The sequence below is a fragment of the Medicago truncatula genome, chromosome 1 (assembly GCF_003473485.1).
Source record: "Medicago truncatula cultivar Jemalong A17 chromosome 1, MtrunA17r5.0-ANR, whole genome shotgun sequence".
NCBI classification, from domain to species: Eukaryota; Viridiplantae; Streptophyta; class Magnoliopsida; order Fabales; family Fabaceae; genus Medicago; species Medicago truncatula.
The window spans coordinates 42,164,369-42,191,537 of record NC_053042.1 but is presented as its reverse complement, the minus strand read 5'-3'; the positions used below and the strand labels follow the sequence as shown (position 1 = coordinate 42,191,537).

Here is a 27,169-nt window from a genome sequence, read left to right as displayed (position 1 = left end):
TTTTGATCATTTACACTTTATAGAAATATTTAAAGAGATGCTTTTATATGACAATTTATGAAATTTTATTCACATCTGTCTTTTATTTTTAAATATTTACTCATTTATATCATAGTTTGTCCTAAAAAATTAAGCTTTTAAAAATGTATTTTACCAAACGACTTTTAGTTTAAAAATCACTTTAAAGTTAAAAAAATAATAATTACCAAACAATTTTAACTGTACCTTAAAGCACTTATTGTTAGCTTTGGCTTTCAAATAGTCTATAAATCCTAAAAAAAGTTTGGCCAAACATAGCTATAGTCTTTCATTTTAAAAGACAAACTAACTAACTATCCGGTGAATCAGTTTCTTTCTCTTTTTTTTTTATTTTTTTTTTTAGAGAAATCCGGTGAATTTTGTTTTGTAAACACAAAACTTCAATTTATCCCAAAAAAAATAATACTATATAAACTTGAATGTAAATACAGGGACATAATCGTCCACGCACACGAAAAGCGAGGCGCAATACGCATCACGCTAACAATATAACTCGAAGTCTGTTTTGCTCTGTTCCCGCCTCTTTATTTTCACAGCTTCGAATCATACATAGCTCACGAAATTCACACACGCTTTTCAAACATAAAATCAAATTCACCACTCCATTCAATTTCTCATTCCACCGAAAATTCCAAATCTCTCTCACACTTCACTTCACGAATATCAGAGCAAGGTAACATCGATCTAAATTCGTAACTCTTCTCTCAACATGATTTTCAATTTTTTCATCTTCGAGTTCAGATTAAACTTCAATTGTTGAGCTGAGATTACGTTTATTTTAGTTCCGATTATTCTCTTCATTTTCTGAATTCTTCATTTCCTCTTTTTTCCAGGGTTTCTTTTTCACATGTTCAATTATTTAGTTCAATTTCGTAGTTTGTTTCGAGTGTTATTCAGCTTAATTTTTTCTTCGTTTTTTTTTTTTGTTATTCCCTTCAAATGATTTTGCATGATTTTTATTTTCTTAAGTTTTGAGGTTGTTATTTGCATCTTGCTTTCAAACGGTGGATTTGTTCCTTTGATTCATGAGCGATGAGTTTCTCCCACAATTTTGATTTAAGCTTTTGATCTGTGGGTTTATTGTGTTTTACACTGAAATTACTTGCTAAAATTGGGTTGTTACATTTTCAGGTCAGTTAATGGTGTTCTTGCTTAACTGAAATTGCCAGATTGTGACTAACAATGGATACTGAAGCGCGGAAAATTCTGCACGATGTAAGTAGACTAGAAACCTCCGCAACTTTAATGAACTGTGGTTTAGTTTGGTTGCTGTGACTTTTGCATATTTTACTTATGATAGTCTAGAAATTGGTACTAGTACTTTGTTTGATTAGGTTTATTCATTGCTGTTAATTTCTCATTTAAATATTGTTTTGATGATTTCTGGTTTATTCTGTTGCAAATGCTCCCTGAGCATTCATAATAGCTGTATGTAAGTGTTAGAAACAAAGGCTGTGTATAATTTTTTAGTGTAATTTTTTTGAACATTAAAGGCTAGGATTAATTATGATTTTAGTTGCAGTGTTTCTATTTTTAAGTGAAAAATTATATTAAGATATTCATGGATTTGAACTATATTTTCAGGAGCATATGAATGACTGTCGGAGTATGGGAAGCATTCATCCGTCTAGCCAGTCAAGGAAAATTTCCATAGGAGTTATGGCAGAATCGAAAGCCAGCTCAAGAAGCGGACCTAAGAAAGGGGATGGACCTGTCGTGCCAAATACAGAAAGGGTAACCTCTAAGATGGGAAATATCAACACAGGAGAAAGCAAGGCTGTAGGAGGGACAACAGTTTCTGCTAAAGAGAAGCAAATTGTAGGTCCAAAAGCGGTGGAGGGTTCTTGGATGTCTAAATCGCCTACTACAGAGGAAAATCATCAAGCCAACAAAACCGCTAGTTTACTGGTCTCTTCTGGGGGGAAGAAGGATGAGCCTCATGGAAAAGGGTGTGGAGCTGGGGTTCAGTTTTTTTCATATCAAACTTTGAAATTTCCTTCTAATAATTACAAGAAGTTTGATGGCGATACTAGCAGAAGCTCCAGAAAGAAGGGAAAGAAGGATGGGAGTGCTGAAGAAAGGGTAGAGGAATTTACATTTACCACCACACCTAAAGTCTTTGAGACTGATAAAACAAAGGCAGAAGACAAGACACCTAGAACAGAAAACAGTACTGAAAATTTGAGGATGAAGCTATGCCAAATATTGGGGACTACTTCTTCCCCTAAGACTCAGGATTCAGGCTCTCACAATTGTAAGAAGGACAAGGAAAGTTCACCACTCAAGCCGCGCTTGAACCAGAAGGGAAATGATTTTGTTAAGAGCAAACAGAATTCGGATACCATAGAAACTGATTCAGAAAGTCCTGACCATACTCGTAAAAGGCCAGTCACTCGTTCTAGGACCAGAAAGAAAGTGTCTTCCCAGAAGCAACAGGGAAAGGGTAAAAGTACCATAATTACCAGAGAGGCAGAGAAGCATCAAGAAAAAAGTATATTGTCTTTTGAAGAAAAAGGGATTGGCGGCCGAGATGCTTTACCAAATGATGGTTCCTCAGTGTCTTTAAAGAAAAAGAGTCAGGAAAAGAATTCCAAGATAGGGGGACATAAGCTCTGCTTCACCGAAAGTGATACCACAGATAAACTTCATCAAGACACCTCAAAGACTGATCCACCACTGTATGCAGGGGCCACATTTTCACTTGGGAATAAAATGGGAGGATTTGGTGGTTTCTTAGCTGATTATCATACAAATAGCCCTAAGACGCAGAAAAAAGAACACAAAAAAGAATTATACCAGCCACAAACAACGAACAATACAGATCAGCGTGTAGAACATGAGGTATCAGAAAATAGAAACCAGCAAGAGCGTAGAACTATTTCTGCTACACAAAATGATGCCAAGTCACAAGATGAATTTCAAAGTCCTACATTTCAATTTAAGACACCTACTTTGAGCTCTCCTAGCCCAACACCAAAGACACACCAAAAGGCAAATGATGTCAATAGTCCAGCATCAACTGAAAGACCAAGATTTTCTATGAGGACCATGCCTAATTTAAGCACTTTTATGGCTTCGGAGCCAGACTTCACAACAAGGGAACAAGACAAGTCTCATGTATCCTTATTATTCTAGTGTTTCAAGTTGATACTTTTGCGTCTTTTGTCTTTCAACTAAAGATGCTGTGTTTTTGTATTTTGCTTTACTTAATATACTTCAGCATATGAAGGAACAAAAGTATTCTATTCGTAGAAAAGAAAAATCTCTGGAGAAAGAGACAGAAGAGCAGGATGGATCATCAGATTCATCATATGAGGAGAGGAACATCCAAGGACGTCGTCAAGGTTTGGCTTACATCAAATAATATGAATTATCTTGTAGACTCTTAATAAAATTTGCAGTTGATGCATCTCACAGAACTTCTTGTACTTATTTTTTATCAGGCGGTTTTAATATAACTGATTTCTTCTTAAAACTAAATCAAACACATTAGCCTCAGGAAGTATGAACATATATGCCGATGTTTTGTCTCTTGTTTTCTTCTGTTTCCATGCCATGCCAATCTTGTATGTTCTTCAAAATTCTGAATTATTCATTTCCTAGTAAATATGTTTTCTTAGTAAAAGTTCCAAAAAATTGGCTTTCTAACATGTCTCGCTCATTCTCAAATCATTCTGATGATGCGGATAGGGATGGTTGGTTCTTTATGCAATGCATGATTGGAAATAATTACTTGGCTAATTATATTATTTTGTTACATGCTACATAGGTCTTTATCAGATTTAACATGCATCTCATCCTTCATAACCTGTGATTTGAGATTAAGGTGTGCTCCGTCATCACTATTTACTGGTGCTTATAAGGTGTTAGAGTTACCTGCCAGGTTCACAGTTTCTAGGTGCTTGCACCTGTTCAGTTATTATTTTCAATGGATCATCTTGCAAATTGAAACCCAGGAAAAAAATCTATTCATATGGAGTGTTAGTTGTGTAGCTCCCTCCAGTAGATGTGGTTGTAAGCCGTGATGAATGAAAAGTCACTGATAATTGTTGGCAGACAATTAAAATTCTTCATATATAATTGTTATCTGAAAGTGTGGCACATACTCTTCTAAAATTCCTCCGTTAGCTTTTAATGCATTTTCTGGTTTAACTTTAGTTGCAATATCAGGGCTATCAGATGTTATCTTTTTTCCTCCTTTATATATACTATTTGACTTTTCATGACAGAACCATCTTCTGTTCATGTGTAGGTTCTGGAGCAAAGCATACTGCTGAGAGGAAAAGTTTTACACTTAAACCTGTCAAAAGGCTGTGCAAACATAAAGGCATAAAATTTAATGATACAAGCCCAGCTTCAGTGTCTTCAAAAGGTAAAACTTACTCTTTGTACTTGATATTTAATATCTAAATATGCTATCCTGATGTATTTAATCTTCAAACTTTAATTTAATTGTACAAATGATCAGAGATAGAAGAAAGCGATTCGATGGACGAAGCTTCTGAACAGACTCAAGATGGATTTGTCAGGTGTTTTATCTTTTTCTACGATGAACTTAGTTATGTGTAAGAAAAAGTACAAAATACTATACCGATGTTTCAACAATCTTTTTTTAATTGTATGATTTTTGCCGATTGTTAGGGCTGTTGAACTGTTCGGTTTGGAATTGGCCAAACTTAAGAACAAACTGAATTTGATGACTAGTCAGAAATCCTCAGAAATTTTGAAGTCTGTTGCTGAAGACATACATTTCCAGCTGCAGGATGTTCATTCTCAGATTGAAACAGACTTGTACGTATATTAGATTAATGAATTCTTAAACTTACATGTGTTCTTGAACAGACTCAAACATTCATATGTTTCTGAAAAAAAATGTTTCAGAGGAAAGCTTACAAATCTCAATAAATCAAAGAGAAAACGGATAGAAACAAGATTTGAAGGTAGCAAATTTTCTACTTCACTCTTTGCTTAAATATACTAGTGTTTTTATTTAACTAATATGGTAATTTTGTACATCTTTCTCCTTTTCATATCTCCCTTTTAAATTCTATTTCCAAAACCTTCTGTCTAAGAGAATATCTTTATGAATGATTGTACACTTAATATTCTTTGGAAAGTTCTGAAACCTCATAATGACTCTGAATAGTTCTCCTTATAAAGGAGAAAAGTCAATGCTTTTAAAGTTCTCAAGATATTATATGCTTTAACAATTTCATTTAATACTTCAAAGTTAAATTCTTAGAATATATTAGGATGAAGGGTGGCTGACTATTTTGAAGGATTCAGCATTATTGTTCTTTTGGCACCTGTTTTGGTTCACTTAATTTGTTTTGGTTTTATTATAAAATATTAGAATAAAAAATTAATTGATTCAAAATTTATCTTGTTTATATTTAAACTGTATAGTTCGGGCTAATTTGCTGATCACAATTGAGAAGTTAATGAAAATACAAGTGCTTGTAAGTTGTAGGTCCAAGACAAATTCAAATGTTTCACATCTGTATTTGCAGAAATACCAAGTTTCATGTTAGTATGATCATAAATGTATAACAATATCAGGTCCGAAAGCATAGGGAAGAATCTCTCACATCTAAGAATATGAGATTGTACTACTGAAAATATCACCGCATTTGATTTCTCACTTTGCATTTCTACAACTTACTGCATTGTCTATCTATATATATGTATATTGCTTCAGAATTCCATATCCAATATTTTCCTCATGTTTTCCTTTCTTAATAGCATTTGTCATAAGAATATGTTTGTGCATGACTTTCATAGATGTTTTCTTCATCTTCTCTTTCTTACTTTTCTCACATTCTATTCCTCTTAACAAAAATTTAGACCAGCAGAAACAGCTGAGATTAATCTACGATAGATTCAAGGAAGAGGTTAATCTACACCTACAGGACTGCAGAAGCACTGTAGAAGATCTCGAGGCAGATCAGATAGAGATAAAAGGAGCCCTTGAAAAGCAAAGTATGAAAACTCGGTGCATCTGTGTTACTCTATTTTGTATTTAAAATTAACTTATACTTAAAATCTTACTAAAAGAAGTTTTATTTTTAAAAAAAAAATGTCTTTTGCATATATCTTCAAAATATCAACTCAGATGTTCGAGAGAAAGCTTATACTAAAACTGTTAGAATACTTGTTTTAAATCTTTTTGAATCCTGTTATAAATTAGTAGTTAAGACGAAACTTGAATGACCTGCAGAAGTTTTTGTTTGTTAGCTCTGTATTGTATTGGGGCTCAAGTGGTTTAAGGATGTAAGCACACTTTAGGTGGATACCCACGGTCCATTGGTAGCTGCTGTTTATAGTCATTGCCGTCTCATCTCGTGCTACAGGTTGTGGGACAGAATCAGTCAGTCATTAGTCTGCTATTAAACATTGTTATTTGCATGAACTAAGAATCAACTGAGTTTTTGAGGGGCTAAATCACTGTCTGCTCCCCGAGTCCCCGTTAAGCTGTATTAGGTTATATATATATATATATATGTTTATGACTATCAGAGATGGTATCATATTACTTTATGTAAGATAAGGTGAGACTTTGAGGGCCAGCCGGAGTGGGCTGGAGGGAGCAAGAGTGGGAGCAGTGCGATTTTTTTTCCCTTCCCGTTTTTATGTGTAAATAAAGATTTATACTCTAATCTCTAGAGTCCATGACACAGTTTACATTCATTTATGTCATCTTCTGTATCACTTCTGTTAATTATCAGTTTTCGTTGTAATATTTTGATCAGCAACCATGTCAGCTTTAACTCAATAAGGGATTAGTATTTGGTAGATTTCTTGCATCTAATCTCTGGTTAAGTGCAGCAAAATTACCATTTGCATTATTGGCAAGTATTATCTAGGCTGTGATCTAGTTTTGAATATATCCTATGTATTGTAGGAGTAGCACATAAAAAGCTTATATCACAAGTTGAAGAATCAGTGGATGTCCAACTCAATGATGCTCAAAAGAAAATTACATCCACGCAGCAGGCAAGTATTTGTTAGATGTAGTAACTATATACACCAGCACTGGGTTTTCAATGTCTTTTTTATGATTTTATCTGAATGAATTAATGGTTAGTCATCAACCAATGGCTCAATTCTAGGATTACTAGTCTGCTGATATATTGTAGTATTATACCACACTATTGTGTTAAATTATACTTGATTCATTGACTGCAAGACCACTGAAGGCCAACTTCAGTGACAGAAGCCAGAAAAAAAATGCTAATCCAGTCAAGCATTGTGTATCGCGTAGAACTGATTTTATCCTCATTGACTGCAGATGGCAAGGGGAAAACTACTACAACTGAAGCAAGTTATAACGATGTGCTTGAAAGAGGGTATCTAAATGGACGTGATTTCTGATGATTCCTTACAAGTTACAAACTTTGCTTATAAGTAAGCGCCCATTGATTTTCTCCATATTCTTGGCACTGGTACCATTAGAGTTTTCCACGTGCTTAATATTATCCCCCAACCCCTTTTCAAGTGATGCTACTTACAAAGGCACTTTTGTATTGATTTGGCCGAGTTCCAGTCTCCAATCCTGGATTTATTTCGTTATTTGCAGGGGAAAGATTAGAAACATCTCATTTGTTAGAAGGGAAATTGCCAATTTTTTTTAAGCTGATGTCATATTAAGAACGTCCTATGGAATTGTTTACTGTTATTATGTTAGAGATGCACAGACCCATTGTTAGTATGTTTTGCTTTGGCGTTTGTCAAACTCAATCCCACTTTTAATCTTTTCTCTAGGTAATGTTTTAAACTAAATTTGATTATTTTTTGTTGGAATTGATTGACAGTAAGGTGATTAGAAGTGAAGCAATGGCAGTAAATGTGAGTTTTTTCTCTTTAGGCAGAGCAGTTGAATGTGAGCTGGGAGTTTAAAATATTGTAGCTTGTAGTGCTCATTTAGTTTTTAATTTTGATAAATAAGGTAGTGGGTCTTTAAACTATAAATCTATCTAAACACGAATAATGTTAATGAAAATATTAATTTAAATTCAAATGTTAGCTAAACTCAGTTATTTTTTGCAGCAGATTATTTTTTTAGAAAAATAATTAAGTTTGTGTGCTGAGCAACGTATTCACAAACAGCCCATGCAACTATACAAATTAGGATTGCATGTGGTTGAATTCAAGGACATGATCTTGCGTTTATGCTAAACTACCGAAATTAAAAGTGAAAAATGGTTTAAATAAAAATACAAAAAGGGAGTGGCTTAAAAGCCTAAAATCAATACAAAAAGTAGGGGCGTGGCTCTACGAGGCCCCCCTCACCCATCAGAACCAATCTTCTGGTAGGTTTTTTTCCTCATAACTATCGAAATCCATCTTTTGACAGATGTTTCTCTTTTTCTTCTTCTTCTTCTTCTTCTTCTTCTTCTGTATTTTGAGCATTGTAGCCTTCTTCTGTAACCCCATATTCTTGACGTAATAATTAATAACTCTGTTTTCCCAAATGAAGTAAAAAACGGAAGAAAAAAAACAGAAAAAGTTTTTCAGGAGAGCAACCAAGTCAGGAAATATTTGTTGAATGAATGTTCTCTTCCATTTGACACTGGTCCACCTCATATGTTGGTAGCTAACTTCCATCATATGTAAGTGACAACTAGGATCACAATAATTTTGGGGACTCTGCGACAATACCTGAGTTTTACATACCATTATCACCATGTATCTGAGCAGTGAGGAGAGTCACATGGGATATTATTAATTTCCCAAAAAACTCAGGTTTTAGTGATCACCCCTTCCCTCATCACATCGTATTTTGGCTCAAGTAAAAGTGGCCTCTTCTACTTCTAAGTTCTATCCTCTCTCATACTTGCATGTCAATTACACTTCATGTACTAGTTTAGTGGTAATAGTTTAACATTATAACCTGAAGAGTTCAAATTTCCTCAAGAACGGTGTAAAATGGTTATTAATGTTACTTTGATTAATACTTGGATGTCAATTGCTTTAAATAATGTGGGAGACATCTGTTTTTTGTTTCCCAGTCTATTTTTGATTTAGCACTCAGTTGTTTTGCTTCTCCTTTGCATGGTATCGAATGATATTTTGATTTCCCTAACAAATTCCAAGTCAAATGCCTATTTCCATGCACCTTTCATTCCTATAGTTCAGAAATCCTTCTAAACAAGCTTCTGCCAATTTGAGTATTCCAAACTTCTCAGTCCACGAGATCGACTATATCAATCACAATGACAATTTGACCATGAAATAAACCAAGCACTGAATTAAGTATCCCTTCATCACAACATATTCATCATCCTTTTATTTTCCACACAAAAATAAATAAATAAACAAACAAGATGATGGATATGAAACATTAGAAATTTTGCAGAAAGATAGTGTGATATGCCTTATAAATTTGAGCAGCGTGGTTCTGATAGCCTAAAGTTGTATGCTTTACTGCTTTGAAGCACAGATGAAAATGACCATTGAAAGCATAAGAGTGTCGTTACTAATTATCATCCAAAATCATTATATCATGCAAGAACTAATCAAGTTAAATTAAGGTGTACTATTAGGACTTGGGAGATGAAAGCTCTAGCACTAAAACAGCATCTTCAATACCAAGTGTTTCATTCACTAGCATACGGAATGATAAACGTGACAAGACATCGATCACTTATTGAAGTATGAAAGTTGTGCTTTTACATTTCAATAACAGGACGACAAATGAAGAGGAAAAAACTGTCTTATTTTATGATCATGTGGAGTGATGATTAAAAAGAACAAAGTTAGGTGCACTTTCTAATTTACTGATTTTGTACTCTAAAATTTAAATTAACTGAAAAATTTCATCTACATGTCATATGGGCCAGACAGTTAACATATTCTTTCATGGATAATGATAATGCTATATCACTTGTGCTTTACGTGGCTTATTCAAATGATTATGTTTTGCAGGGAACAAACTAAAAAAACTTCCCAATGTTGAGTTTGGTGGACGGATCGATTAGACAGACATCAGAGAATGAACTTGGGGACATGATTCTAAATAGGATCACACATCAGTAGCCATGCTTACTCATTACTCAAACATTCTGAACTGCCATTTTTCCTGTCTTAATGAATATTGGTTTGTTCCCAAAGATCAGTAGGGAAAAGGTATGGTAGTGATATAGATGTGTAGGGTTACGACATTATAGTGATATGTTGAGCAGAAACTTTAGTGGATGTATATGCTTAAATCATAATGGTCTAATACAGAATTTTTGTTGAATATGATCAGCTTCTATTTTTTTTCCTTCAACATCTTGATGAATCACTGAATCCTGAAGGGAGCACTTCAACAATGTATCGGCCTTTTGGCAGCTTTAACTTGAATCACTGAAGTTTATATTATATCTATCAATGGTAATATTCAAGGATTTCATTTTAAGTTAAAATTGGGTCATTAACATGGGAACAAAATCCCAGATTAGCCAGTATATAATCTTCATTTTTCATCACCAAGAATAAGCTATCCAGAGTTTCTTCAATCTTAGCCAGTTCCGGATAAAAGATACTCGTAGCATGGAAGACAAAAATGCTGTGGCCCACCTGAATCCAGCTACTTCCTGGTTTTTTCTCCAACCCTTTATCCTTTATCAAGCTTCTCACTTTTGACATGTCTTCCCATCGTTTCCCAGAGGCATATAAATTTGATAGAAGAACATAGTGGCCTGAATCCTCAGTATTTAATTGGAAAATATGTTCTGCAGTGAGCTGATCAGCTAGTTCCACTTTGTTGTGAAGTCGGCACGCACCAAGTAAGCTTCCCAAAACATTCGCATCTGGTGTCACAGGCATGGTTGTGATGAACTTGTATGCACCATCAAGATCCCCTGTTCTTCCAATGAGATCCACCATACACGAGTAGTGCTCCATATCTGGCTTAATACCATAATCATTAACCATTGAATTATACAACAGCCAACCTCTGTCAACAAGACCTGCATGACTACATGCGGATAACAGCGAAATAAAAGTGACTTTATTTGGTTTCATTCCTGCTTCATTCATTTGCTCGTAAAATTTCAAACCCTTTTCTCCTAGGCCATGAGCTCCACAAGCAGATATCATAGTATTATATGTTATGGTATTCTTTACCATCATCTGATTAAAGACCTTCACTCCGAGTTCTAGAAATCCACATTTACTGTACATATCTATTAGAGAATTGCCAACAGAAATATTTAATCCCAGACCACTTCTGGTTGCATAACAATGGATTTCCTTTCCTTGTCTTAGAGCTCCTATTTGGGTGCATATAGGAAGAACACTCACTAAAGTTATATGATTTGGCCTATGCTCTGCTACCCAAATTTCTCTAAAGGTAAAAAATGCTGACTGAAAATCACCAACTAGATTATACCCAGCAATTAGTGAATTCCATACCATGATATCCATATCTAACATGTTCCTAAATATTGACTCTGCTTCCTTGATTGACCCACAATTAGCATACATATCAACCAAAGCGCTTCCTACAACTACATCCGTTAAAAGTCCTTGTTTGAGAACAAAGTTATGCATTTCCTTCCCCTGTTTGAACAACTTTAGTTTTCCCAAAGCAGGAAGAACAGTAGAAACGACAATCTCATTAGTTGTTAAACCCATATTCACCATTCTAACATACAGTTCAAAGCTCTCTTTATACATGCCATTTTGTGAGTAGCCAGCAATCAAAGTACTCCAAGAAACAATATCCCTAAAAACCATATAACTAAATACAAGACAAGCCTCATCTGGATAACCACATTTACAATACATATCAATGATAGCATTTGAAACATACAAATCACTATCAAAACCACTCCTCAATGCACAACCGTGCATTGCCATCCCCAATTTCAAACCCTCCATTAATCTCCCACAAACCGGCAACACAGACGCCACAATAACCGAATCAGCCTTCAAACCTTCCAATCTCATCTTCCTAAACAACAAAACCGCTTCATCCCATTCACCATTCCACACATTCCCACAAATCAACGCAGTCCAAGTCGCCAAATCTCTCACATTCATTTCATCAAACACCTTACGCGCATCTTCCAAACTTTCACATTTTACAAACATATCAATCAAAGCACACTGGACAAAAAGATTAGCCTTTTCCTCATTAATCAGAATATTATGATAAACCCATCTTCCAATTTCAATAGCTTGCAACGAAGAACAAGCTTTTAGCACAAGTGGGTATGTGTAATTATCTGGTGCAAAACCATGTCTAAGCATAGAGTGATAAAACTGAATGGAAAGAGTGAAGTTGTTAGAGCCAATAAGAGCTCTGAGAATTGCGTTCCAAGCAAGGTTGGATTTGTGGGGGAGTTGAGAGAAGAAGAGAAAAGCGTAATGGTGGGAACCAAAGTTAACGTAAGCATTGACAAGGTGTGAGCAAAGAGGAGTGTGTGGTGAAGATGGGTGGAAGAAACCATGGATGAGAAGAAGAGCGTGGAGTTTTTTGGTTTGGAGAAGATTTGGTGGAGATTTGAGGTGATGGAGGAAGGTGGTGAAGGGAATGGGAAGAGAGTGTTTTTGACGTGTGAATGTGGTAAGGTAAGGATTGAGATTGGGATTGCGAAACACCAAATTGGAGAAGGATATCATCGGCATTGGCAATGACAATGGTATTACCCATTCCCCTAACTTCTCATCAAGTTTTGTTAAATACTCTCTTCCTCCAATATGTCATTTTTTTTAAAATATTTTTTTTGATTTATCTCTGTAAAATATTTTTTTTTTTGGAATACCTCCTAATAGGTCATAAAAAACGAAAAAAATTTTCAAAAAAAAAAAAAAAAGTCGTTTTTTTATGACCTATTATGGGGTATTCCAAAAAAAATATATTTTACAGAGGATAAATCAAAAAAATATATTTTACAGGGGATAAAACACCAAAACTCTTATAAAGTTTTTGTGAGTAATCATGAGTCTTTAATTCGAAGTTAGGTTGGTTGTTAAGTAAAATCTTTATAAATAAGGGAAATAATACATTCACCTTATCTAAGGTTTCACTAAAGATAAAGAGAAATGATATTTGAACATCAACTTTTACAACAACTTTCTCTCTCATACTCGCATTATTTTTTACTTTATCTCTCTATTGCCATGGTTTCCGTGCCAATACCACTTTTTTCTTTGTAAAATATGGTTGTCAAATAAGTTATCACCAAATTGGTTGTTCAAATAACACTCATCTTCTCTAAATGACTTATAAACCTCCAATCTCGTTAGAAACGTTAAGTTGTCGTCAAATGAAAAAGAGAAACGCCGTCAAACCTCTTCTCATTCCTTTTAAGTACTCTGGTTATAAACTGCATACTCACCTTTTCAGTTTCTTTTCTCATTGTTACTGCAACTTGTTCTCATTTTTTTCATCATCGATGTTGTTCCTCCATGGAAGCATTGGACAACAGCTAAATCATTGGGTATAATTGCTTTCATACTCATCCTTGTCTGTTGCATTATGTATCATTTCTTTCATCACCGTTCTCATTCTTGTTTGCCGTTGTTTTCTGCAAATTCGTGGTGCTGTGTTCAATATTATTTTCTGCTCGCAGTTGTTTTGGACCCACATTTTCTTCTCGCCGTTGTTTTCGTCTCGTCACTGTTTTCGTCCCATTTCGTTCTCATTGTGAGTTAGGTTACCTTCAATCTTCATTCTATACATATAAATGATATGTTTGTTTTGATTAATCTTAATAAAGTACTACAATCATTCGTCGCTTCAAATTCAGATTGTAATTAGATGAAATAACAAGTTCATATTGTAATTAGTTGTAATAATAAGTTCCTATTGTAATTTAGACTGCAACAATTACTTGACCAGCTTTATCATATGATGTATTTATTCATAACTCAAACGCAATACTCATATGATGTGTTTCTTTTGTTGTCACTTCTTTGTCATGACTAGTTAACGCCTCTTATTTACTCATTTTTTTTCTTTTTACATTATGTTTCAGATTCTTCTGATAAAAAATGTTGAATAATGAATGTGATAAACCCAACCCAGGATGTGTACATTTGTTGGTACACTTTGTTGGAGAAGTGAGTATACCAATTTTGAATATTGAGGATGATAGATACTCATACCTTGATTTGGTTGACAGATCTCAATTTGCGTACAACTCACAATGCTATACGGTTTTACAGTGATAGTCCTAGTTTCGGTGGTGCAAATAACACAACTTCTTCTAAACAAGAGGAAGACATGATATTACTAGCTTATTCACTAACGAGGTACTAAAGAAAACATGATTGTGAAGCTACAACTACCTCCTCCTACTCTAATCCAATACATAATAATAAAAATACTATAATAACTGAAATAAAGGGAATAACAATTTTACTAACTTAACATTATCATGTATTCAGTATTTGTGTATTATCCGTTTTTTAAATAGGATATTTTTTACGGTAACAGAAAATACCGACTTTGAAGTGATATTCATAGTATTAATTAGTTTAAAATAGTGTTTACATTGAAAATTAGAAGGGCCACTCATTTTAAAACAATTTACTTTTTTAAATATGTGACACTCATAATATGTCAAAATATATATTAGATATAACAGAAATGATAAATGAACACAAACATTTTGACACAATATAGACACCATGTATATATTATACGGTATTTTTTACATTTTTTTTTTTTGTTTATTCTTTTTTTATCTCCCTCTTCCTCTACACTTTCTGCAACCCTCACTCTCTCACATCCATACTTAGCCTCCGCTTTCTCTCCGGTAAGCATCCTTCCGACTGCCGAACATTCACTCTCTAATTCCTCTCCGAAAGCATGCCGACAACCTCCACAACATCCAGATCCAAACGGCATGAGAATGTCGATGGTTGTGACCGATGAGGATGATGGTGGTTGTGAGGACTGGGTGTGCTGGGAGGATGGTGACGTTGTTGGTGGGGAAGACGATGGTGACAGTGGCAGTAAGAAGGTCGATGGTGACGGTGGCTGTGTGAGGACGGGGTGTGGTGCTGACACTAGTACAAAAAACACTCTTTACCACAGGGATATTAAATAGGTTGCTATTCACCTGATTTAAAAACATAAGCTGGTGGTAAGGTTTTAACTAAGATAACTTTTAAATAGGCCCACCTGACTTAAAAAAAAAAAAGGTTTTTGTTTAATTTACCAAAAACAAATTAATAAAATAAAACAAAAAACACTGAACTCTCTCTCTCTCCAGGTTTTACAATGCGAGTGTTGTCTCTTCGCAACACGAACCTTTCTTCACCGCGTTCTTCAATCGCCACCAAGCAGCGCCACACCATGTTGCGATTCCACCTTCCACCCCTTAGATTGTGACAGTGGTGGTGTTGAGGATGGTGATGATGGTGGTGAGGTGGTCGATGGTGACTGTGGTTGTGTGAGGACGGCGGTGGTTCACTTTCACAGAGAGAAACGATAGCGAGAATAGTACAGAGGAGAGATAAAAAAAATGGTGTGTTGTGTTTTTACATAATTACCCTGGATATAAGGTGAAAATGACAAAACTGTCCATGGTGTTGGTATTGTGTCCAAAATTTGTGGCTAGTTATCGTTCCTCTTTATCTTATTGATAATACTAATGATCTGTTTGTTAAAAAATTTTGTTTTAAAAATGATTTTGAGTGTTCCATTTTTTTTGGGCTCTCATAAATTTTCTTTTTGAAGTATTTCATCATTTTGGTATGACTTTTTTTAAGAGTAAAATTTTAAAAAATTTCTACAAAGTTGTTTTGAATATCTTCTCATAAAAATCATTTTTAATATATATATATATATATATATATATATATATATATTAAAAATGTTATTTTTATTATGTTAAAATCTCTATGGAAAGGACGAAGACTCTTTGGCGGTTTGATGTGAGAGTGAGATTATTTGTTCAACTTTTCTTTTTAGTTTCTTTTTCTACAAGGTATGGATTGTGGATTGCAACATTCCATAGAAAATAGTTGATCTCTGTTTGTACTTTGTGCAATAAGACAACACGAAGAAGTTTCTAGGTAAGGCGGCTAAGTCACTAGCTCCAAATTTTTAGTGTTTTTTCATGCGAAAGATTAAGGAATTTCATATTTTTGTCCGTCTTAATTGTCAAAGAATTAAAGAATTAAGGACAATGTCGCATTCCTATAAAATTATTATTGGATTTGGAAAATGGTAGTAAAAGAATATGAGCCGCAAATCTTTTGATTTTCCTTTCAAGAATGCACATGATATATAATTGTCATAGTCATGTCACAATTTGAGTGACTCATAGATGATGTTTCAGCAGATCTTATGCATCAGCAGCCATGTCACAATTTTCCAATGCATAATGCATGATGTCAAGCTGGAAACAAATACAAATAATTCTTTTTACACACTCACATGAATAGAAAAATAAATATAAAAGAATTTAGTTACATCATTTAATTATTTTTTAATATTTTCATTAATATGTGTGTCTAAATTTTTTTTTTGCTCAAGTAAATATTTCCCTAGATGTCATTAACTTGTTTTTTGAGCAAGACTTGCTTGCATGGTCACAAAACTAAATTTATAATAATGCTTAGAAACACACAAAGAGTTACATATTCCCGAAATATAAGTTTTTTTTTTTCTCTTTTGAAAAAATTCATTTGTGTGTCAAAACAGGGTACATTTAATATCGTGACCATACAAAAATAACTATGTTTTCTTATACATAAATGATATTTTCACATTCAAATTTAGTGTTCGATTGTTTGTTGAAACTTTTAATTCTAATCATTTTTAAGGAAAATAAGTTTTATAATAATTAAAAACAGTGAACTTGTTGACAATAAAATATAAACCTACATTGTTATATTTTATTTTGACGTCCCTTAAATTTGAAGCAAATAGATATGGAAGACAAATAAATCATTTTGATTGTTGTCAATTCAACGTGAATAACTTTATCCACTTTTTATTGATCAATAAATAAGATTTTGCCATAAAAAACTCTTAAACTTTTTAAAAACATTCAATCTATTTTCAAAAAAATATTTAAATTTTTTCCATAATAGCTTCTCTTTTTTTATCAATGGAAGAAGAAACAAGATAGAAAAGAAGGTTAAGATCTAACGAAAAATACACTCATAATATCGGTTATACATATACTAACCAATAAAGAAAAATCTAAGAGATTATTCCATGGTCAATGGCAAAATAACTAAGGTCGATCGATTAGCCAAATTTAAAACTGCTCTTGATAATGAGATTAGACTTTTTGATTTTTTTTTTTCTTTCAAAAAAACCTTATCTAATTGTATTTGTTTTTATAATGAAAATAAACATATGAAACGTCAAAGTGGACCCTTCTTATTGACTAGTACTATCAAAGTGGACCCTTCTTATCAACAACTTAGTAGTATTTAACCAACCTCACACTAAAAATCTAGGAGATATATTTCACTCACACACTGAGAGACATAGAAACATACATAAAAAATGGGATATCTTATTGCTATTGCCATAGTGACTTTCACTATTATGATGATGTCAAAAATTTGGAGAGTTTGTGTAATTCTCTTCTGGAGACCATATGCAATGACTAGGCACTTTCGAAAGCAAGGAGTTATTGGACCACCTTACTCACTTGTTTCAGGTTCTCTTCATGATATCAAAACAATGATGAAGGATGCAAGGAATATGGTCATGGATAAACACTCAAACGATATTACTCAAAGGGTTCTTCCTCACTACCAAATATGGTCCTCCTTATATGGTAATTTATTTCTCTTCTATATATATGTATGATTCTTTCTTACTTTCTTAGTAATTTTTCACCATGCATGCATGCAGGGGAGAGATTTCTATATTGGTACGGAACAGAACCGAGGATTTGCATCTCTGATGTAGAGCTGGCCAAAGAGATTTTATCAAATAAATTTGGTTTTTATGCAAAGCCTAAAACAAGGCCTTCGATAGTAACCATGATAGGAGAAGGTTTAGCAATTGTCAATGGAGTGGAATGGGTTAGGCGCAGAAGGATACTCAATCCTGCTTTCTCTATGGATAAACTCAAGGTCAAGTCTTAACTTTAGTTTTCTCCGTAACTATATGCACAACACAATGTCTTAAAAGGGGAAACTTTCACATAATTTGTATACTAAACTCATCATTAAAATATGACATAAAACTATAATGAGATTTTTTATTCAAAGATCCTTTCTCGAATACAAAAATGTTTTATGGGCATCCACTTGGATCGTTGATCCAAGATGTAAGAGATTGAAAATTCAGTTTGAAATGAAAAACTCATCATATATACCAAACATATTTTTCGATAGAGGTTAATCGTTATTATGAAAATTTCATACCTTTACAATAAAAGAGAGAAGCTCATCTTGTGTACCAAACTCATCTTAAAAATCATGTTTAATTCAATTAACCATATTTTTAAACGCGATTAACCAGATGCTACGCAAGTGTATAAAAGTGGATCTTGATTAATCGTATTACTATCTCGAATATTTGTGTTGGATGCTCTATGCGGAAGTTTTTATTTTAAATAATTGTTCTTAGAGCTCAAGTTTTTTCTTTCAAAACTTATTCATGATTTTTGTTTGTTTTAATTTAAATGAAAGTGGATTGAGAAAAATCATATTAATCAATCTATTTACTCATGACCATATTTATTACTCCATCCAATCAGAATATTATATGAAAATGAAAAAAGGGAAAATAATTTTTATACACCCAAATCTAATCTATTATTAGAGAGAAAGAAAATGATGTGATAGATGTATGAGGTAGTAAAATGACAGGAAGAAAAAAAATAAGTGTTAAATGAGTATAAAACAATTAAGGATGTTCAAATATAATTGTTCTAAAAAAAAGTTTCATATTGTGTGGGTCTACTTTTGAATTTAAGTTTTCAAGCTAAAACTATGAAGGGTTTTTCTAACCTGTGAAATCTTCCACAGCTTAAGGGGTAATAAATGCCTAATTTTTTGGGTTTTTCTAAAGTTGTATTAATGAGTCAATTAATTGACCATTTCTTAAAAAAAAATCTCTCTCATATTAACATTTGCCAATGGAGCTCGTAGGAACGCATCAGACTTTAGTTTTAATCTTTGTCATTTTTAATTAAATTCTCCATGAATTATGTTTCGTCCCTTTCCCCTTAATCTTCATCAGTTTTTCTTTTACTTATTAAACAAAATTCAATGTTAAAGATTATGATTCTTTCCTCTCTAATTTACAATATTTTATTTCATTTAGAATTTGATTATTGGGTAATATATTGATTGATGGAACCTGCATAAATCACTAATTAAAATTGAAATTTCAACGAGCTATATGTAATGGCAAGGGTACTGTGATCTGGTTCCTGGGCAATTGTAAAATGAGAGAGAGAAAGCCTTTCACGAAAAAATAGGAGAAATAAAAAAAATAGTTTTTAAAAAATAATTAATTAAATGACTCATTAATAAGAGTTTAGAAAAACCCAAAAAATTAGGCATTTATTACCCCCTTAAGCTGTGCAAGATTGCACGGGTTAGAAAAATCCAACTATGAATAATCTCATCTTCATTCAATGGTTTCATTAAATGTGTGATATTATAGGTGATGGCAACTTAAGTTTATTTTTAGAGTAAATTACAATCCTCTCCTCCCTCCCCTAAGAAAAGTTTGAATTACATTTCTCTCTTCTCTTATGTTAAAATACTAGTGTAACGCCCCGTGCCAAGCACGGGATACATTTTATTTAAATTGTTTTAATATGATTTAAATTTTAACAGATTTTTTAAATATTATTGTTTTTGTTTCTTTTCATCCATAATTTTGGCGTTATGTGGTATTTTATCTTCGTATTTAAAATTGAACAATAAATAATCATTTATTGAGATCAAAAAGTTAAATTTTATAGATGAATATTTTTGTGAGAGTGATAAAATAATCAACAAAAGTACAATTAAATCCAAGAGATAAAAACACTATAAATAATTAATATATTTCTAAAAAATTAACTAATTAGTAAGAGTTTGTATTAGCTTTGCTTTGTCAGTCATTCAATATATCAAATGGATATGATTACCTATGTTTTAATTTTTCACTCTTAATAAAAATATTATTTTTTTACTTAATCACAACGATCTCTATGATCGCAATTATAAATAAAAAAAACCTAAATTCAAAATTTTAGTTACATCTATTATTTTTATTGGTTTCATAAATAATATTCATTGACATTATTTTTTTTAATTTATCAAAATAAGCACATTTTTGAATAAAATTTACCTCATAAATATATGTATATTTTGTATTTCATTAAAAAAAATGAATTTTTATGTTAAATTTTGAATATAAAAAAAACATTAACAAATCATGTAATTTGGTTTTATATTTATGAACAAAAAATAAGTTTAAAACACCAAAACAATATTTTTAAAATAATAGATTATCGCTAATTATTCACACTTAGGGAAACTTAATTTTTGTATTTACTTTAGAATTTGTGTAAAGTTTAAGACATAAGTAAATTGTAAATTGAAAATACGGAAACTGGTTTTTTTTTTATTGAAGTGTCAATACATGCAACAAAAACGATTTGTTCAATTGAAAATTGAAATTCCCAAGACAATAAAAGAGGTGCCCTGCATCACCATACAAAATAACATTATACCAAAAGGTGTACAAACTTTACCAAAATAGACCCTGTAGTAATAAATAAAAATAAAAACTTATTAACATTCTTCAACTCCTCAATAGTGGTCCTAGGAGTAAGTAAGAGAAACTCCTCATTTACAGGTATGCGAGATGAATTTGGTAACTGGATCAATCCCGATGCAGGAGAATTTGTATTTGCACTAAGAAAGCTATAATTAAAAGTATCAATCAATAATATTATAACTGAAGAAAAAAATGTTATATTAAAAAATATATATATATACCTTTTCCTTAGTTCCTTTGTTTCACCAATTTCAGGATTGAATGTGATTCTAATGGAAGAAAATGCATTTTGCAATGCTGGTTTTCCTATCATTAAGATTCAAAAGTATATGAATGAAGTATATATATTCGTATAAACAAACAATCAGAATTGCTAGTCATAAATTATTACCTTGAAACAATTTAACTTTTGTCAACATAATGGCTACAACAGCATTTTGAGATTCACCGGAAGATAGGAAAGAGTTCATCTCTTCAACATACTCTCCAAAAAGAGTACATTTAAAACGGTACGTAACTATTTAAAATTGTCAAAGATTATACAAATATTAATAAAAATACTATAATACAGGTTTTGAAAAATTACAATTACAAAAAAAATAAATCAAACCTACCCATTTGAATCCAATTCAATGACATTCATTTTAGTTTTTACACCATCTCTTTCGTACTCTCTTTCAACTCCAACTCCAATCATGACTCCAATTACATCTGCATATATAACACACATTAAAATATCGATCAAATTACTATTTATTATTAAAAGAATATAACGTACAATTGAATCATATTAAACAAAACATTTTATTAATTCAATATATAAATTATTGTGTTATTTTTGTAAGCAAAAATAATATTTAAAAAAATCTACATGAAGAAAATTATAGTCACTTACCAACTAAGCAGTTGTTGTCGTAAGATTCATTGAAAACATCAGGTGCAGGTGTAAACGAATACACGTTTGTTGGGACCAAAACAGTTTTAGATAGTTTGACTTTTGTGTTGATTGTGAAATTCAGTTTGTATTCGTTGCGTGATGGTCGATACGAACCACTATTGCTAGCAACATTAAATGAGGAAATCGTGAACACCATTCCCTCTTGGAGTTGCTCCTTGAACTTGTAGATCAACATTCTTCATATAGACGCACCAATTCGATCACCCTAGATAAAAAAGATGAGAACACTATACTTTAAACAAAAAAATACTAAAAAAAATAAAAAAGAAAAACGATATGAAAAAGGTACCTTTCGATCCATTAGAACCAAATCCATGGAAAATGATAGTTTTTTATTAAATACACTCCCCTCCCATTAAAAGTAAAATTTATACACCCCTCCTTGATAAGATGTTTGAAATACAACCCCCTCTCTTAATAATTAAATATGCACTACACTTTAATATATTTTAACATAAATAAATATTTTTATGATATATTATAATTTTGAACTACCATTTAAGAAAAATAAATTCATTTCTTTATAATTTACATGTCAATGATAATTAAATTTAAATATTTTGCTATTGATTTTATAATTTAGAGTATAAAATTAACTTTTAACCATGCATTATCAGTCTTCACTAATTTTTCATATATTTTAATTTTATTTTGGGTTGTTTCATATTTTATTATAGGGTTTAAAACTAAACGTTAATGAATTGTGAGTAAAAAATAGCGAAAAATGCGTTTTCAAATTTTTGTTATATTAAAATAGATCTGAAATATATTTTTTTCGAAGTGTGTTAGATTATTATTTTTTTTGCTAGATTATTAGAAATAAAAAAAAAATATTGAGGGAGTAAAGTGTAGATTTTAACATAAGAGGTGAGGGAAATGTAATTCAAGCGAGGAGAGTGAAGAAATTTCTAATATGTTTTGAATAAGAGGAGAGTAGAGTGTAATTCAAACATCTTTAAGAGGAGGAGAGCGTAGTTTACTCTTTATTTTAAGGGAAATGTTAACGAGTGCCCTTAAGGTACTCTTTAAATAGTAAGTTTTTATAGAAACTTGTGCATTCAATGCATTGGAAATTAAAATATTTATACTTTTTCTATGAACAATTTCTTAATTTAGAATCATTTAAGAGTGTTCTTAGGACACTCGTTATCAAGACCCTTATTTTACAGGTAGGGTCCGATAACCATAATAATCATTCCTTAACTCCAAGGGTTTGGTGCAACGGTAAAAATACATATATATTTGATTAGTTTGAGCATCATTAGTTTTTTTTTTCTTTCTATAGATTCTATGTCTTAGACTTAGATACCATTTCTCCACCAAAATTTTCTTTATAAAGAAACACCCCTTCTATAAAAATAAAGATCTAAAATTTAGAAATACACACCACTAAATTTAGAAATACCAACAAAAGCTTATACTAACCAAAAGAAGGCTTATGCTAAATTATTTTATGAAGTTGTATTAGAATCTTACATTGACGGTTGGATAAATATGTGTGTATGTTTGAACGCTTTCATTCCTTGAGGTAACTTTTAGAAGAGAAATCAAAATTTATTTTACAAAACTCACCTTTTAATTTATCAGACAAGATTTTCAAAAGATATCATATTCTTTATTATAAATTCAATTGGTGTTACATAATTGATATATCAACCCCTTAAATAGATCTTTGTTATCTCGAGTCGATACCTTGATTTATCAAGAAAATAGTCATTGGTAAAAATAAGTAAAAAGAATAGAAATTAATTCTTCTTTCATTGGCATTTGGCATTGTATATGCGTGCATTCTAAATGCTATATCATATATTTGACAGGTTATGATAAGTAGAATGGCAGCATGTACCATTTCCATGCTAGAAGAGTGGAAAAAGCAAGCTATTGAAACAAAGGAGAAATCAAAGAAAATAGAGATGACTGAAGAATTTCGAGAGCTAACAGCAAATATAATTGCCCACACTGCCTTTGGTACCAGCTTTGTTCATGGAAGAGAAGCTTTTGATGCACAAACACAGCTTCATAAGCACTGCGTAGCTTCAAATTCCGACGTTTTCATTCCTGGCACTCAGTATATTAATTAACCTCTCTTACTCTAAATTCATTTGGTTCTGCATTGATCAGTACATATATTAATTATTTTCTATGGTTTTGGATTCTTAATGCTGCAGATATTTTCCTACTAAGTCAAATATTGAGATATGGAAGCTTGATAGAAAAATGAAGAAATCACTACAATGCATTATAGAAAGTAGGTTGCAAAATTCTCAATCAGATTGCTCTTATGGAGATGATCTACTAGGAGTAATGATGGATACAGAAAAAACAAATGATCATGGTTCTAAAAAATTGAAGATGAATGAAATCATGGATGAATGCAAGACCTTTTTCTTTGCTGGTCATGAAACCACTTCAAACTTACTTAATTGGACCGTCTTTTTGTTGAGTTTGCACAAGGATTGGCAAGACAAACTTAGACAAGAGGTTCAGCAGATTTGTGGCATGGAAATTCCTGACGCAGATATGCTATCCAAGTTAAAAATGGTAATATTAATCCGAAAACCTTCATTCTTAGTTTTTCAGATTTAGGTTTAGAGCATTGCTATTTAACGGAAGCAGTTCCTCTCTCCGGTGAAAATCTCAAAGGGAGAGAATCTGTGCCCCTATTTAATACACTTTTGGTGGTACAATATAGTCGTAGAGAAAAGATAATAAAAGAGAGAGAATGGCGATGCTAGGCTACTAAACTAACTTTCGCCATTCATTCTCTATGTTTATTACATCAATCAATTCTCTACTTATACAAGTTAAGCATAACATAAATTAACATATTCACGACACCCTAATAAACTAGCAAATAACTCATCATAATGAGATCTCTTTAGATCATTTTAAAAATCGGTTACTCATAATCGAAGAAAACTAACTTACAATGGTTTAAGTCTAACATCTTTACAAAATTAACTTACAAGTTACAATGTGTCTCATTTTTTAAGGTGAATATGGTCTTGCTGGAAGCATTAAGGTTGTACTGTCCTGCAATACAACTAGAAAGAGTGGCTTCACAAGACATGAAATTAGGAAATTTGATAATCCCTCAAGGAACATGTCTCACAATCCCAATAACAATGATTCACACAAGTAAAAAATATTGGGGTGAAGATGCAAATGAGTTCAATCCAATGAGATTCATAAATGGAATATCTAAGGCCTCAAATCACCCAAATGCTCTACTTGCATTTTCTGTGGGTCCAAGAAATTGTATTGGTCAGAATTTTGCTATGTTGGAAGCAAAGACAGTGATGACTTTGATTCTTCAAAGGTTTTCTTGGTCTCTTTCCTCTGACTATGAACATGCACCTGTTAACAACCTCACTTTGCAACCACAACATGGACTTCCCATCATTATTAAACCACTGCAGTTATAATTCTTAGTGTCTATTGACACTAGCTATCGTTTCTTCAATAATACTCCAACTTATAATTACTATTACTTTGTATCAAAATAATCATTGGATATATGTGATTCTAATAAAGCAATGAAAATGTAGATAAGTGCAGGTGGAACTTGAGAAAAGTTAAGGTTGACACTGACGTTGGGTTCTAGATCATTCCAAATTCGAGTGGGAAGATTAGTAGCTGGAAGTTTTGAAGCCATATTTTTTGAGATGGGAATATTGATAAGAAAAATCTCAAAACGATCCACTTTTATAAACTTCAAAATCCAAAATTTTCAAAGTAGATTCATAAAAACAAGGTTTAAATATGTCATTGGTCCCTGCACTTTTTTTTATTTGGCATTGGTCCCTGCACTTTGTAAAAATATTGGTATTGGTCCCTGCACTTTTTAAATATGAAACTTTTTTTTAAAACAATAATAAGGACAACCACTTTAGTTTTTCTATATTCATTCAACATTTCATTTTGAGAAATGCTAGTCCTCCCTAATTGTTTGCTTAATTAGGATAGCATCACGATGTGAGAAAGTAACTGAAATAATAACCCCTTTTATTTTTTTTCCACCCATGTTTTCCTAGAGATTGTTAGATCTAACGGTTGCTAATTGTTTGTGATCTCTTATTGAGGATTTTGTACGCTATGTATAGCAATTCTCTTTCATTTTTTTTTATCTATCTTTCTTTTCTCATCACTTCACTAACTGATTACATCTATCACATCACTCTTTTTTCTCTCTCTAGTGATAGAATGGATTTAGATGTCTAAATATTATTTTCCCTTTTTTATCTTCATTTTGATTGGTTCGAGTGATAACTATGGTTTAGAATAAAACGATTGATTAACATGATTTTATATTGCAATAAATCCACTTTCTTTTAAAATAAAACAAAAAAAAAAAAATCATGAATAAGTTTCTAAAGAAAAATCTTGAGCTCTAAGAACATATTTTTAAAATAAAACATCCGCATAGAGCATCTGCACAAATATTCAATAGTAAATGATAGATCAACATCCACTTTTTATAGTGTATAAAGTTATTGGAGAGATAGAACATGTCATAGCTCCGCGTGGTTTCTTCTTGCGACGTACGACATGTTTTACCGAGTCCACAATAGGCGTCAAATGTACTTGTAGAAAGTACTTCAATATAGATGGGTGATTAGATGTGAGCTCGAAAAGGTTTCCGTGGCCATACATTTTGGGTCTTAAGGAATCATAGCTACATAGTTCTAGTTTAACGGTTTGGGTCTTAGTTTTCACTACTTGGGTGAGTGGTATTCATAGAATTGGTAGACAAACTCTTTTCCTATTGTTAAGGTAGCCTTTTTGTTGGATATCTATGTGTTTGTTACCTATGTTGGTGCGGTCGTTCCTATCCCATCCAATAGATAGTGGCGAGTTCGTTTCTTCCTATCTGAAGTTGGGGCGAGCTTATTTCCCTATGGATATGCCAGTCCAACAATATTATAGAGTTTGAATAGCATCTATGGTAGAAAAGATACTCATATATCTATGTATACCCCTTCTATCAAAATTTTGAAAAAAGAATAGGATTTACGTATTAATCGATGTAAGATTTGCAAAATATTTTTTTTGTAATTCTAATCTTTTAATATTATAAGTAGTTTTGTTCGAATTCAAATTGATCTCTGAAATTAGAATTCCCTCTTTTTTTTTTCTTCTGTCATTGTTTCTATTTATTTTATGATTGTCTTTGTTTTAACATTAAGATCTTTTATCATTTTTTTTCTTCTGTGAATGAAGAATTTGTCCAATTAATAGATTCCATTTTAACGAGTGATTCCTCAATCACCTCAATCTTTGAATTATTCTTATTGATTGTTGAAGTTTTTTTGCTTTCTAGAAATTAGACTTTAAGTGGTTTGAACATGCAGACAGAAGACACGTGGATTATCATGTATTAAGGATAGATGAATGATATTTTGACATCAAATTTTCAACAACTTTTAGAGACAACTTTTTTTCTCTATTCTTATTGGACAATAACAATAGAGATAGAGAGAGAA

At 32.2% G+C, this 27,169-nt stretch overlaps 3 protein-coding genes across 3 annotated transcripts; 2 read left to right on the top strand and 1 right to left on the bottom strand.

Moving 5' to 3' along the window:
- The first annotated feature begins 565 nt into the window (after window positions 1–565).
- LOC25484738 (meiosis-specific protein ASY3) lies at window positions 566–7,745 on the top strand. Its single transcript, XM_013613685.3, has 11 exons — window positions 566–712; window positions 1,171–1,254; window positions 1,624–3,156; window positions 3,260–3,383; window positions 4,292–4,411; window positions 4,508–4,568; window positions 4,681–4,830; window positions 4,921–4,979; window positions 5,884–6,018; window positions 6,941–7,032; window positions 7,328–7,745. Exons 2-11 carry the CDS (start codon window positions 1,222–1,224, stop codon window positions 7,391–7,393), a joined length of 2,373 nt encoding a protein of 790 aa, XP_013469139.2. The 5' UTR covers window positions 566–712; window positions 1,171–1,221; the 3' UTR covers window positions 7,394–7,745.
- Window positions 7,746–10,434: 2,689 nt separating this feature from the next.
- On the bottom strand, window positions 10,435–12,654 carry LOC25484737 (putative pentatricopeptide repeat-containing protein At3g01580). Its single transcript, XM_013613684.2, has one exon. The coding sequence runs from the start codon at window positions 12,652–12,654 to the stop codon at window positions 10,435–10,437; it is 2,220 nt and encodes a 739-aa protein (XP_013469138.1).
- Window positions 12,655–17,470: 4,816 nt separating this feature from the next.
- LOC25484736 (cytochrome P450 709B2) lies at window positions 17,471–25,274 on the top strand. Its single transcript, XM_013613683.3, has 5 exons — window positions 17,471–17,777; window positions 17,855–18,078; window positions 23,504–23,754; window positions 23,855–24,227; window positions 24,680–25,274. Exons 1-5 carry the CDS (start codon window positions 17,501–17,503, stop codon window positions 25,109–25,111), a joined length of 1,557 nt encoding a protein of 518 aa, XP_013469137.1. The 5' UTR covers window positions 17,471–17,500; the 3' UTR covers window positions 25,112–25,274.
- The last annotated feature ends 1,895 nt before the right edge of the window (window positions 25,275–27,169 follow it).